This window comes from Myodes glareolus, chromosome 3 (genome assembly GCF_982192425.1).
Source record: "Myodes glareolus chromosome 3, mMyoGla1.1, whole genome shotgun sequence".
NCBI lineage: Eukaryota > Metazoa > Chordata > Mammalia > Rodentia > Cricetidae > Myodes > Myodes glareolus.
The window spans coordinates 1,918,006-1,934,128 of record NC_142028.1 but is presented as its reverse complement, the minus strand read 5'-3'; the positions used below and the strand labels follow the sequence as shown (position 1 = coordinate 1,934,128).

General features: G+C 32.4%; 1 protein-coding gene across 1 annotated transcript; it reads right to left on the bottom strand.

Annotated features, from left to right (window-relative positions):
• Positions 1-3,138: 3,138 nt before the first annotated feature.
• On the bottom strand, positions 3,139-4,098 carry LOC148122495 (olfactory receptor 8H1-like). The gene has a single exon (XM_087903837.1). It carries the CDS (start codon positions 4,084-4,086, stop codon positions 3,139-3,141), a length of 948 nt encoding a protein of 315 aa, XP_087759963.1. The 5' UTR covers positions 4,087-4,098.
• Between the last annotated feature and the right edge of the window lie 12,025 nt (positions 4,099-16,123).

The following is a 16,123-nucleotide window of genomic DNA, read 5'->3' as shown; positions in this document are numbered from 1 at the left end:
CACTCACAGACACACACTCACACAATACTTATACACACACACAGTTACAGAAACACACACAGTCACAGACACACACATCACACAGACACCACACACACACAGACACACACAAACACACACAAACTTACACACACACTCACAGACACAAACAATCACACATACTAATAGACACACACACTCACAGACACACATACAAACAAACACACTCACAGACACATGCACACACACACTCACACACACACACATGTGTTAGTATTAGACTTCATCCTTCCCTACTTTCACTGACGTTTCATGTCACAGTCATTTTCAGTGAATAAGATTGATTCTCAATATGATTTTCTTTGCATTTTGCTTTCGATGTTAAAAATATGTGTGTGTGTGCTTTTAAGTCAATTGAACTTCTTTTTTTTTCTATTCCACTCAATTGTTCATTTATAAATTTCTTTTATATAATCACAGAATTAGAAGTTTCGGTCTTACTGAGAGTCATAAAAATAGAAAAGCCCTCACCTACCAAATCAGAAGAAGAAGAACAAGAACAAGAACAAGAAGAAGAAGAGGAGAAGGAGGAGGAGGAGGAGGAGGAGGAGGAGGAGGAGGAGGAGGAGGAGGAGGAGGAGGAAGACGACGACGACGACGACGACGACGACGACGACGACGACGACGACGAAGAAGAAGAAGAAGAAGAAGAAGGCAGCAAATTTCTGTGTACAAGATTACCATAAAATATTCCTGTGTCAAGTGATGTTACAGAATTTGGTGATTTTCCATGAAAGGCCTCACCCTCTCTGAGGACTCGATGGGGGGTAGAGGAAAGAAGAAAACAAGGAGGGAGAGGTAACTGGCTTTAGTATGTAAAATAAAAGAAGATTGTCTAAAAAATAATAAAATGGTTTGTTCCTTTCTAGTTTATGAAAGTGAGTCTTTTGAATTTCAGGAATATTTTGCTTCTTTTTAGGAAACATGCTCATATAAAAACAGGTACAAGAAAATCTAAGCACATGGGCATTGTGATATTCCCTTCCTTACCTTGCCATCATTTGATCATAATTTTTTGTCTATTCACAAATATTCTCCTGTCTATTCTTCATAAAATATAAATAAAGTCATATAAGTACTCATGTCACATAAAATGCTTTATAAAACAATATTGCTTTTCTCTTTCCAATTTTATTTTCAAATACATAAAAAATAATAAAGCCAAAAGAAACATTCCGCCATTGTGATTAATAATCCACATTTATATATACTCTACCAGAAATTGAGTACATTCAGTTGCCTATATCATTTCATGTAGGTCTTATAAGGATTCCAAGAAATATGTTTGGTATCACTACTTACTACAGAAATTAGTACACAAAATTAAATTTTTCTAACTACATCTTTTAAATCTGGCTTCAGGATTAAAGCCTAGCTTTCCTGGCTGCCTAGTCTCTTATTTTAAGCATAGAATGAAGGAAAAAACAGACATTTCTTCTGACAGTTGTGTTATTCATTCTACAGACACTCTGTAAGAATTGTTCTAGGTCTTAAGTAAGTCAGAAGACGAAATAAGAGGGAAAAAGGAATTTCTTATTTCAAGTATTGGGGCCAAAGATAGCTCATAGGTTAAGTACTGCTCTTGCAGAGTGTTGTATGTAGCTCTCATTATACGATTGGCATCTCACCACAACTCTTAACTTCAATGACAGGGTGTTTGACTCTCTCTTCCGTGGAGGGAACTACAGAAATGTATAGCATATATATTCATGTAGAGAAAACATTCAAAATTGACAAAAGAAAAAGGCAGTGAGTGTTCAGCTTCTTGTTTTGGCCAAAAATCCAGTTGCTAGTGAAAGTAAGATGAGGGGAATAAAATCTCAAGTCAAGTGGAGACAACTGCCTGTATATTGTGGCTCAAGATAAAAGAGAAAAAAGTTTTAAGTACATAGGTCAAAGACAGAGAATTTGCCACATGTCTAAGATTCAAAATTCAATTACCTATAGAGAAAAAAATTAAACTATATTTATAAATTTTATATTGGAAGAAAATAGAACATAAATACAAAATTTATAGTCAATAGTATGTCTTAGAGAATTTTCTTCTTTAATATAAGAAAAACTCTGTCAATCATTTAATTCAATGCTTTATTTTTAACATTTTACAAATGTGAATTAATAAGATTAAAGTCACTGAAAATATTCTTACAATATGTCAGATAATCTGACTTTTTGCTGCTTCACACACAGGGGTTATTACTATAGCCAGAAGTTTGACTTGATGTGTATAGGACATGAGCACTAAACTAATGTGAGACAAGAAGTAAAATCTTACCCACACACTGAGAATGTGCTCAATTCACAACTTAATCTCACAAAGATGGTCAAATATTTGAATTTCAGTGAATGAAGGAAGTTACAAAAGAATATAGACAAAAGGATATGAATTTGTTATGTTACACTTTACAAAAGTACAATCAAGTTATTGATTGATAATATGTGTTATTATGTGGAAATATATGTTAATATTTATTACAGTGCTTCTTTTGCATAATAACTTTAAACATTTTCCATATTGTCTTCATTATTATAATTTACCATTACTTTATAATTTACTTTTGTTTCAATTATTTAAATCAGATATGTATTTCATTACTATTGATTTATTTTTGGCTATTTACATAATTTTGGTTAACTGAAATGTGGTTAAGTATCTGTAAATATACTTCAAATCAACTACAAATGAAATCTTAGCAATGTTTTTAAATTATAATAAGCAAAGAATTTTGTTTTCACCCATTTATTATATCCATTTTATTATTACATTGACTCGTAATTATTATTTATTTTATTCAACTGAGGAAAATGAGGCCTAAAATTTACTCAGTAATTATTAATAAGACCAGCATAAGAAATTTTTCATAATATGAATGATTGACTTTTGATAATATTAATATATTACTATTATATTCCCTAAGTCAGATATCTAACATTTAATAACATTTAAGAAAATGTTCTCACATTTAATACTATTTGTCCTGATAATCTCAAATATTCAGATATGAGTTTACTATGAATGTCTTGATTTTCAATTGACACAAACATAAACATGATGTGATCACTAGGAAAAGAGAAATGTTTAACTATCTAGCAACATTGTTATTTAAATTTCTGTGAGCCCTCTCCTTTTTTCACAAGTCTAATGACAGCACTTTTCACTTCTTTGTTTCTGAGACTATAAATGAGTGGGTTCAGCATGGGGATCACAATTGTATAGAAAACAGAAGCTACTTGATCCTTTCCCAAGGAGTAGGATTTGCTTGGCTTCAAATAAGTAAAAATCATAGTTCCATAAAAGACAGTGACCCCCAGGAGATGAGAGGCACAAGTGGAAAAGGCTTTGTGCTTACCTGAAGAGGAATTTATCTTCAAAATTGTAGAGAGAATAGACACATAGGATAAGGAAATAGTAATAAGAGACAACAGTAGAGTAGATCCAGCTAAAATGAATATGGTGACTTCAGCATCATAGGTATTGCTGCAGGACAGTGCTAAAATCGGGAATGTGTCACAAAAGAAATGATGGATTACTTTGGAGTTGCAGAAATTCAAGGTGCTTAAACAAAAGACAGTTACAGAGGAATCCATAGCTCCAATCATATAGGATACAGCGATTAGAGCATGGGAGCGCCTTGTGGACATAATAACTGGATAGTGCAGGGGATTGCAGATAGCTACATAGCGGTCGTAGGCCATTGAGGACAGTATAAAGCATTCAGTAGCTGCCAAGAGGACAAAAAAGTATAACTGAATGAAGCAGCCCATGAAGGAAATGCTCCTTCTGGAAGTCAGCAGGTTCTCTAAGGTTTTAGGTGTGATGACAGTTGAGTAACTGAGGTCAAGAAATGACAAGTGGGTGAGGAAGAAGTACATCGGAGTGTGAAGCAGGACATCTAGACGGATAATTAGCATCATGCCTGTGTTCCTCAGCACAGTGGCCACGTATATAAAGAGAAAGAGCACAGAGAGGACTAGCTGGATCTCCTTGGAATCTGTCAATCCCATAAGCACGAAGTTAGGCTCATTTGTGTAGTTCCAGGCATTCATATTTAATGTTCCAATAATCTGCAGATATTAAAAACAAAGCTGAATGATTTAAAGTGTTTTGTGTATATGCATTTAAAGCCTTTTATCTACTTGCATTTTCTCTCAAACAATAGTATTTTACAGTTTGGGTTGGTAATAAATTTAATTGCCCAAATAGACAGATATATAAAGCATCACTCGAGTAAGAGTTCATATTAATTAATGTACTTCACAATGTGAGTGGAACTGGTACTATCATGAATTAACTCTGTTAGCCTATAACAAATATTAGTCTGTATAAACTACTACTATCTATTTATTTCATACTAGATAAAATAAATTAAGAAAATTTAGTACGATGGATCTTTGTGCCTAAACAGATTTTGAGCCCAAGTTCTACTTACGATTCTATGTTCCTGATTTTCATTAGTTAATTAAGCCCAATTTATTTCATAAATTGTGAATGACGCAAAGCAAACTTAATACATGATTAATTTCTTATTTTTAATAATATCATTTAACTATGATTATAATCAAATTCACTTCTAATAAGAATATTAAGGGTGATAAAAGTTTCTATTACCTGACAGTCCAAAGTCAAAGTTTTCTATAACTATAGTATCAGATTATATTTGTTTATTATAGAATCTCATTCCACCAACTAAACATCTCTGTTGATAAAAATTCTGTATTACTTATAAAATTAACAAACAATAACTGTGCACAGATTTTATTAATGGAGCTTCTGTTTCACTTCTTTAACTCATCTAATTCATCCTGATTTTAAAAATACTTACTGTTAACAAAAATTAGTGAGAATTAATCAAACAAACAAAAATCTCTCATAAGAATCTATGCCCCAAATTTTTTATCTGCGCTTCTTTTTTCAAAATAACATACAAAATCTACATGAGGATTTGAAAATATCTGAACTAAATTTTTATTTTCCTTTAGGTATTTGTTTTAACATTTTAGCTGAATTCATTGTGCATATTGTGAAGATAAATTTAACAGCCTAGAAATTTTATGCAGTTCTCTGTTAAATATTTTTTTTTGTGAAATATGCCCAAATAAAACCCTGAAATTATTATGGTATAAACAGGTGAGTGAATGCCTGGCCCTTCTGCTTGAGGATTCCAGGTTCTTTTTGTAATAACAATGAGCATCACGCAATATGTGGTCATCTACAGGGGCCAATTTCCAAGCAAGATTACTTGGCACACTTTCAGAACTAAAGTGTAAGAACAAATTGAGTCAGGAAAAGCACGATCATTCTGTCTTCTTTCTGTTGCATGAAATTAAAGCTACATACACATATTTTATGTAGTGTGCACGTTAAGTTGACTAAATTGCTAAATAATTTCATAATTTACCATTGTATATGATGGTGATTAATTAAGTATATTTTATCGGCTGTAGAAAAATGATTTTTTCTGTCATATGTCAACTATTTCATCAGTTCACACATTTTTTCTTACAATCATTTCAGAATCAATAAAGCACAGAAATGTTCTCAACACCCATGCATCATTTTACATGTAGTATCACAGCAGTAATTCAAAACTGTTCAGAAGTTTAAATTTAAATAATAATACACACAACCTCCTAATTTGGGATATTCAAATCTTTCCTTTCTATATTTTTATTCTCTCTCTCTTATGCATTTATGTACTTGCACTCTCACTCTTTCTTTCTTCCCTGCTTTTCTTCATTTCTGAACCATTTTCTATTCTTTTACTGCTCTTTCCATTTTTACTTAATTTCTTTTAATTACATTAGCATATATTTATTGTCCATACTAATTAAAGTTTTACGATAGTTTTCACGCAGCGGTATAATAAACTTTGATCATGTTAAGGCTTCTTAATTCCCTCTCTTGCCCTGTCTCCTCCCCCTTAGTGGTGGTCATCTTCCACATTGATCATAGTTCCCTTGTAAGCTTCATATTTCATTCTTTCTATGTTCTACATATTGCAGAAAATGTAGTATTTGATGTTGTAGTCACAATGTGATGGTTCCCCATTTACATTTATTTTCGGGTAAGCAATAGGTTTTGGTCCACCCAATCTCTAGGTAGTATATGTAATAGATGCCAGATTTTCTTTACCCTCTCATCTCTACTTAGGAACTGAAATTATGTCCATACTGCACTATTTGATTAGCATATAGGTGTCCAGGATCTCTATTACATGATATCTGTAGTCTTTATGTGCATTGAGGTTGCAGTGTAGCTTGATCATGTGCTAACTGCCTTGATTTTTTCTACCAAAGTTACATATCAATTCATAACTTAAATGAATTAATCGACATTCCAAACCCACATAGCCATGTAATAAAAGTATCTATTTCCCACTTTTACCCAGCATTTGATGTTTGATTTCTTGATGACAGTCACTATGACACTCTGAGACTGAACTTCAATAGAGATTGAATTTACATTCCCAACATACAGGGTTTTAAACACTTTTATGTAGTTATATTCTACTTATACCTCTTGGATAAGTGCCTGCTCTTTTCAATAACTCCTTTATTGGATACTCATGAATTGATTTTGCATTTAATGTGTTTAATTCTACAAATAAGTCTTTAATCACATATACAATTAATGCATTTTTCTCCCATACTGCTTGCCAAATTTGAGGTGTTAAGTGAGGTTCCCACCCGGCAGTCCCAGAGCTGGCAGTAAGGTACCTCTCCTATACTGACATTCGAGAGAGATAGAGCCAGCATCTATGGCTGCTACAACTACACTGATTACCATTTTAAAGCATTCCTAGTCAGAAAATTATTACCGATATACAATAAAGACAGATTTAGATGAAATACCTCTGAATGGTTCATAGTGTTGGATAAATGTGCATAGGCTTGAAAGAAAAAAATATAGAGTATAAAGAGAAACCAAGTCTTTAACAAGACAGAGTACAGACAGTCATAGATTAAAAGAGTAAAGAAAAATAAGTCTTGAAAAGATGGAAAATCCACGGAGATTGGATTATATATATTATTGTGTTTCTTTTGAATTTTTGACCATGAGTGGGCTAAGTACAGGAAGATATTTCATTGTACACGCTGCTAAGTTAAATAAACATAATAGTATCTTTACTTCAAAATTTGGGTCTAAGGTTATGTTGCTTTGGAAAAAAGGTTTTGTTTTTGTTTTCATAGAGGATGAGAACTTGTGGATTATTTTCAGACCAATATAGTTTGATGAATCAACAACCCCATGAAATGTTTTTATGAGCCCCCATATTCTTCACTCAAAAAAAGCAGAAAGTAGTTTGAAGAGAACTATGACTAAATTCCCAAATATTATTTATAATTTTTTTATATTTAAAGAGGGATATGCTATAAAGATGAATACTATGTTTTTGTATGGATCTTGCTCTATTGATACAAATTTAAGATCACTTTTGTCATATGAATATTACTTCTCTTGATTAAGGTATTGTGTTTGTTCAACTCATTTAAAAATGTAATGTATAATTAAGATATGCAAGTTAATAATCATCTATAATAATCAAGATGGTAGATATGTTAGGTTTTCTTGATATATAGATATATTTTATATGAATAGGCATTCTTCAAACATTTCAAAAACTAACAGAATATTGCTTTTAAAATGTTTTAAAAACTTAGGAATTTTAATGACAATAAGACACATCTGATCCTGGTAGCACCAATCTGTTTCAAGAGAATGATGGACATTGAAGAGGCCCCTCATGGAGTTTGTTTGTCTTTTGGACTGAAATACTAGACATTATGCTGTATGAACTCGACATGCAGGACCCACAAAAAGTGACTGCTGAACTTGTCTGAAAGTGAGATAGTCCTTTGACATTCTTGACTCATGAAAGAACAGACAGACATTTTTGCAGAAAACAGAAGAAAGCATCTAATGAACTTTGCCATTACAAGGCAAAATAGATCTTCAAATTTTCTGCTTCATGTGAAATTTTGCTTGATATTATGTATCTGTAAAACAAAGATAGATACTCCAATGATACAAAAGAACTCTGGGTGAGTTTCCAGTGAGATGTCTCTGTCAAATCTAGAGTTTGGGAAGTTGCTTACAATGCACATCCTGTTAATTTAGATAATATTATATCCTTCTGAAGTCTCTGATGGAGTTAAAAAATAGATACTTATAGTTTTCCTTAGTTATGATCAAAGATAACGTAGATATAAATATTATAACTGTACTTCTTGCTTGATAGCTGTTTTACATATGTAATTTTACTATGTTAAATTCAAATCCTTCTTTATATTTGGACAGAAAAGGGAATATGGTGTGGGAATTCCTTCTGTATATGTGTTGTTTTTATTTGTTAATGAATAAAAAACCCTCTCTATGGCAGGACTGAATGAAGTAAGGTGGGAAAAGTAAAATGAATGCCGGGAGAAAGTAGGTAGAGTCAGAGATGTGTCATGTAGCTGCCTAAGGTGACAGCTGTGCCAGGCACCTTGTAGGTAAACCACAAGGGGTTAATTTAAGATATAAGAGCTAGCTATAAATATGTGTACGATTTTGGCCAAACTGCATTGCAATTCATATACTCTCTGTATGATTATTTTGGGTCTGGGAAATTGAGAAATGAATGAGCAGTCAATTGTACAAATCTCCTTATCCATATCTAAAAATGTTGACACACAAAGGCCAATAATTAATAGTGCATTTAGATTTTCTTTAATCACATGAACTTTGAATGACTGAGAATTAACATTTTCATTATGGAAAATTTTCGAATACATCTGTAATCCTATATTTATGTCTTTTCACAAGCTTACTATATTACATTTAAACACTATAAAAATAGTTTACATTTTTTTTCTTCTGGTATCTTTGTTTTTGATAATCTGTTTTTATATATTCCTATTAGATTAATGCTCTTATTAAAATCAGTAATTTAAAAATATTTGTAGTTTATTCAATTACCTACTTTTATCATTTCTGACCCTGATTACACCATATACCACTTCATTCTTTATGAGCTTTTTCCTGTTTTACATTCGTTTATTATGTGGTTTTATCTTTTGTTCTTGTATATTTTTTACTATAATTTAGGAAACTTCTACTATCTGTTTGAATGGATCACAGAAGTCAACATTATATTTAATATTACAGATAATATCTGAATGGAGAGGAATCTTACATTTTAAATAATAAGTACTAAACTACCTAAATTATTTACAGTAGAGGTAACAAAAAATTATGTGTTTGTATACTTACAACCTCCAATCAGTATGTAATATTAGCCTTTTTATAAAATTTGATCATATAGTTACATACTATTTTTCATTTAAGTAGGTGTATGAACAACTTTAAGTTATGATACCTTAGATAATCAAGCCATACCTTCTTTCGCATGTGTTTGTGTATTGCCATAAACGTGAGTGTTTTGTTGAATTTTTTTTTCATCCAGTACTTTCTGATTATGTGTTTTCATTGTCCCATCCCTAAACACCAATCTAATGTCTGCAAAGTATCATGAAAAAATATTTTTCTTGGTGCAATATAAGTAAACATTTGAATTCATACAAATTGTCTTCTACAATAAGGACATATTTTAAAATTATACAACCATCACACTGAGAAATACAAATTTTATTTATTCCTATTATTTTTTCCATGTCGTTCAGATGCTTGCTTACTTTTATCTTCTTTTTATATTGAAAGTAGATATCTTTTATAACACATTTTTTTCTGGTTAGTTTTTCCCCATTCTTAATTTCTCCCGTATCTTTCCAACCAGCGCACTCTACCAAGTCTACTCCAATTCTTTTTCTCGCTAAGTTAGAAAAGCAGGGAAAAACAACAATAACAGCAACAAAGACAGAGTTTGAAAAAAACAAACATAAAAATGGACTAAAGAAAAAGTACAAGGAACACATACACACAGAGAAACACACATATTCATTCAGAAAGAAAATTACAAATCATAATATACTAGCAAGTACCTAGAGGGCAAAAAACAGAAAATATTCAGAAAGAGTATCACGAGACAAAAACATTGTACCTTCAAAAGCACCATTGAGTTTATTTTGAATTGGGTTTATTTTGCTAAGAATAGGCCCTGAACTTAAGTGCAGTTTTTGTAGCAAGAGAGACACTGTTGAAGAAATTTAATTTTCCTTTTGTGAGTAGTTGTTAGTTGGAGGTAGCTTCTGAGTTACAAACGGGTACTTGTGTGCATTAATCCTCTCTGACCTAGGACCCTATCTGTCTCAGGCCTGCTCAGGTCCTTTGCATGTTGCTAAAGTCTCTCTGTGAGTTTTACGTGCATCAGTTCTATTGTGTGTAGGAGGACTTGTTCTCTTGGTGTCTTCCATCTTCCACCGGCTCTTTCAACCTTTCTGCATCCACTTCCACAAATTTCTCTGAACCGTGAGGAGAGGGGTTTGATGAGGGCATCCCATTTTGAACCGAGTGTACCAAGATCTCTTACTTTCTTCACATTGTCCAGTGGTGGATCTGTTCCCAACTATTGTGGAGAAAAGTTTCTCTGATGATGGCTTAGCAAGACACTAATGTGTGAGTATAGCAGAATTGTGTTAGGAGTCATTTGATTGCTCAGTTCCTTTAACAAAACAATGTTATTTTGTGTTCTCTTAGGAACTTGGCCTATCAAGTCTCAGATTCTAAGACACTGGAGTAGTGCCAGGGATGAGTTAAATCTCATTGAGTGGAACTTAAGTCTAATCATAGATCATCTGGTATCCCCACAGTTATTGTGCTGATATTACACTGCATGCAAGTCACCGTTGTAGATAGAAGGATTTGCAGCTTGTGTATTATTTCTCTTTTCAGTCTGGAAGCATACAGAGTACCTTCCAGTGCCATTAACACTAGTCAGTAGTGCTGAAGGCTCTACTTAGGCACCAATATCATTTTTAAAAAATATTGATTATATAAAAATTCTTATCAATTCATTAAAAAACTCCAAACTCTTGTTCACAGTCTGTTCATGTAGTTTCAATTTCTCTGAAGAATTTGTCTTGTGAACAAGCACTAGTTTTCAAAATCAAAATTCTGTATATTCATATTCAGTAGTCATTTTAATATTAAAATTTATATGCATTGATAGATCTTATGTGAATCCTTTAAAACATTATAATATAATGAAATTTATAACACATGATATCCAGACTTTCATTGTATGAACTAGGATTCCCTCCATAATAAACACATTTGAACCATGATAGGGATGGCAGTCCTTCATACTGCTCTAGTTATTACTACATCATCATGGAACACTTGTCAAATTTGCTTTCATATATTTGAAGAAACTAAGGAACACTAACAAATGAACAATAAATTTGATATTACTGAACATTTTAGAGATTGGTTAATGGTAAAAGCTCAATTCATACAACATAATCAGATTAATCTGTCTAAATATATGCTGAATAAGGACAACAAGAGGCTTGCCAACATAGACTAAAGAAAGACCACATACCCCTAAATCCTGTAAGATGAATTACAAGCAATTAAATAATTCTGAGAACAACAGATATAGTATTCACCAATGGGTTCTTTAATACTCAGTGGTTAACAGTAAAAAAAAAATAACTACAAGTAATACTATATGAACTCAATTTATTGCATTTAGGAATATGTTTGTATATATATATATATATATGTATATATATATATATACAAAAATACATATAAAATAATGAAAGTAAGAGGTCTAAATCAGAAACAGAGCAAGAAGAGATATGCAGGATGATTTGAAGGGATGAATCAGAAGGTGGAAATTATATCATATAAAATATCAAAATTTAAAAAATGCTAAGTACGAAATAAACTTATAAATGTTTTTTAAAAGGGTGCAACATTTAACTGTAGATCTTTTCTCAAAATCAGCAAAGGTAGATTATGACATTTTTCACAGTAATAAAGAAGAGTAGGAGATTCTTATATATTTCAATTCATTTCATTCTGAAATTACTTTTCCTGAGGTTACTTCAGAAAGATTGAATATTTCAGAAGTTTAGAATATTCCTTACTTGTGTATTGAATGGAGTTATTTTTCATGAATTATACACATACAAAATTTCTGAGAACAATGTAATACATAAGAAGAATCTTAATTGATAATGATTAGATAAGATAATCACAGACTTTAAAACAACATGCAAACTGTGATAAACAAATCACCTTCACAATGTCTCCATAACAGATCAAATGTTACAGGCTCTGAGACAAAGAAATAGGTTTTCTCTTTCGGTAGCTAACTAATAAGATGTCAGAGATAAGTATTAAGCTATCCTAGAGGTCAGGACTAGGTGTATGTGCTTAAAAACAACACCAAAGAAACTCAGTAAGCCATAAAGTAATTAAAGAAATACTTGAGACCAGTTATAGATACAGAAAGAATCAAAGAAGGGAAAGCAAATCCTGGAATAGATAGAGTACTTATTGTGAAATTCTAATACAAACTAACTCAAAGTAAAAATACTGAAGAAAATAAGAGTTGAGAATTGGTTAAGATTGTCTTTCTATGTAAATTTTACTCCAGAAGACAACGAGTCTATCCACTCACCTTGAGAAAAGGTTATTCGATCTCTATCTTGTCTTTATCCTTCCTCCTCTCCTGAATTATGTTTGTGTAAGAGGAGGACTGCTTGTTTGACCTTAGCCTCTTAGCCCTGAAATACTAACACAGAAATTAAATCATTGCTTGGTCTTTTAGCTCTAACTTCTCATTGGCTAGACTTTACATCTTAATTTAACCCATCTCCATTAATCTGTGTCTCACCATGAGGTCTTGGCCTACCAGCAAGGTTCTGGTGTCTGTCTCTCTTAGGACTACATGGCTTCTCTCTGACTTGGCCCTTATTTCTCCCAGAATTCAGTTCTGCCTTCCCAGCCTACCTCTGCTCTGCCCTGCCAAAGGCTCAAGCCAGTTGTCTTTATTAACCAATCATATTCACAGTGCACAGAGGGGAATCCCACATAATTTTTGCTATTATTTTATAACTTCCTTTTTTGCCAAAACTTAGGAAATGGAAATTTTTCATTTCCTTTGGGTCTAGTTTTTACTTAGTTAATCAATATTTTACAGTGGTATAATTTTATTTAAATAAGAGTAACTCTCTACTTCTCTGTCTCATCCTCATTCTTCAACATGAATGATAATTTTCATTTATCTAAATAATGTCTTTTGATATTTTAAGTAGGTTTGTTTTCATATTTCACATGTAAGTGAAACCATGTGAGATTGTTTCTAGTCTGGTTAAATTCACTTATTAAAATAATCTCCACTTCTACCTATCATTAAACAACCAATAGTATTTGATCATCAAACACCGGCTGGCCAAATTTCCTAAGAATACTGAATTCTGTGTATGAGAAAAATTTTTTTTAATCCTATGTTGATGATGCCTAGGCTTTTTCTAACCTTTGATTATTATGATTTGTTATATAAATATGGCAATTTCTCTGGTATAGTGTCTGTCTTTAGTTAGGAATATATATATATATATATATATATATATATATATATATATATATATAGCTAGGATTCAAACCTAGATTTCATGGCTGCATAGTCTCTTATTTTAAACATAGAATGAAGGAAAAACAGACATTCCTTATGACAGTTGTGTTATTCATTCAACAGACCCTTCTATAAGAATTATTGTGGGTCTTAAGTAAGTCAGAAGACACAATAAGAGAGAAAAGGGAATATCTTATTCCAAGTATTAGGGTTAAAGATAGCTCAGAGATTAAGTACTGCTCTTGTAGAGTGTTGTATACAGCTCTCAGTACACATGCCAGCTCAGATCCTTTCACAACTTCAATGACAGGGTGTCTGATCCCCTCTTCCATGGAGGGAGTTACAGGAATGTGTAGCATATATATGCATGTAGACAAAACGTTCAAACATTTAAAAGTGAAAAAAAAAAGGTAATGAATGTTCTGTCTCTTTCTTCTGGCCAAATATTCAGGTGCTAGTGAAAGTAAGATGAAGGGAATGAAATTTCAGCTCAAGTGGAGGCAAGTATCTATAAATTTTTGGCCCAAAATAAAGAAAAAACGTTAGGTATATAGATTAAAGACAGATAATTTGCCACATGTCTAAGAGTCAATGTTCAATCACCTATATAGAAACAAAGAGAAAACAAAACTATATTTATAAGTTTTATATTGGAAGAAAATATAGCACAAATACCAGAAAAGGAGAATTAGGCCTATGTTATATTATGGGTCATATTAGAGATTTTTATATAGCTGACTGATGGGGTGTGTACCTTGTATCCAAGCTCCTGGGAGGAAGAGGCATAGTAAAAAAATAAGTAAACTGGTGGTTTTACATAATATGATTTTATTTATATTTAAACTTAAGTTATAATTTTAAAACTTTTCATATTAGCATCATTACCTAAGAAATTATTATTCTTGCTGCTACATCCTCCAAGCTTTTACCTTTCTCATAAAACATGATGACAGTTGAGCACTCAGCCCTAATAAGACATCAATATCACCCCTTACAAGGTCCAAGTAACACTGAAGAAGACAGGCACCTGGGGATTGACTACAGCAATAAGAAACAAGCACTGGTATTTGTGCATGTCATGAATGTCACAATGATGAACTTACAGTAGCTGTGACTACTGCCCAAGTCCTAGAAACACACACACACACACACACACATACACACACACACACACACTCACACACACACACACACACACATCTGCAAGCTGAAAAGTAGTCCTACTTATGAAGAAAATAAGAGGGTAATGATAGCAGGAGCTAATACAGACAAAATACAACATTGATATCCTTTTCAGAGATGAGCACTCATTGTAAATTACTCACTGGTTTATCAGTTGTCCTACTGATGACAGACACTTCCCTGCTCAAATCTAAGAGTAGAAATAAGTTTATGGTTATAGATACACATCTATGGTGTGCAAATATTGTAAACTGAACTAGAATCACACTCAATGTAACAAATATAATTTGAATTTCTATCAATATATGAGAATCTATACCAATGTAAATTGTTTATAAACAATAGCTTACAAGTGTTCACTTTGTTTCTCACAATTATTATTATTATTACTATTATTATTAGTGTCAATAAGCTCATACTAATCCACCTATTATTCCCTTCAAGGAGTGAGTCACAGATCACAAGAGGAACAAAAACAAAAACCAACATCAAGGTGTGAGAGAGGAGAGAGAGGGAGAGCAAGAGAGCAGTAGTGCTCACCCTTAGGTACCCAAAACATTGCCCAACCTGGTCCAGCCAATCCAAGGTTATTGGCTAAAGGAGGTTCCCCATCAGACTGATGCACATATGACCTCTTAGAATCTGTGGCATCATTCACACAGCCTGCACAGTCCTAAGTCAGACAGAGTTTCAGAATTTAGGAGGGGAATTAGAAACAGTTTTTCACTCTTACTCAGGAAGCTATTGACAGTTGCCAACCACGTGCAAAGGCAAAGTCAGTTTTCTCCAATGGAGTATCAATGGATAAAAAACAAACACACTTAATGGAAGGCCACATGCATAACATTAAAAGGCAAACACATTACACACTCAGTGTGATATTGTTTCTCTTGTTTTTGTTTATTTGCTTGAGTTTTACTTCCTTATTTTTTTTTGGTTTTTCATGTCTCAGTGTTTCAGGAACATTTTTTATCCTATTTTTATATTTTATATAAAATTTTCCAATTTTGTGTTTTGATGGATTTTTTTTCTGTATGTTCTGTACTTTTTCACTTTCTTTCTTTAAACTTCTTTCTGTCTCTTTTTATTTGTTCCTTAAGTTTCTAAAGAAAGGGAAAGAAGGAATGGAATGGAATGGTTGGGGAGGTGTGATGATCTGACAAGAGTCAAAAGAAGGAAAACCACAACATATTTAAAGCTAGAATATATCTGAATCATCCATAATAAAAATAACTTCTTGTATGCAACTGCACTGTAAAGTTACTATACATAATAACTATAAACCATATATTCCAAAAGGTAGAAGAAAGTATTTTGAATAATTTCACCAAATAATGGCAACATTGTACAAAACTCATTGTAAAATAATGTATACA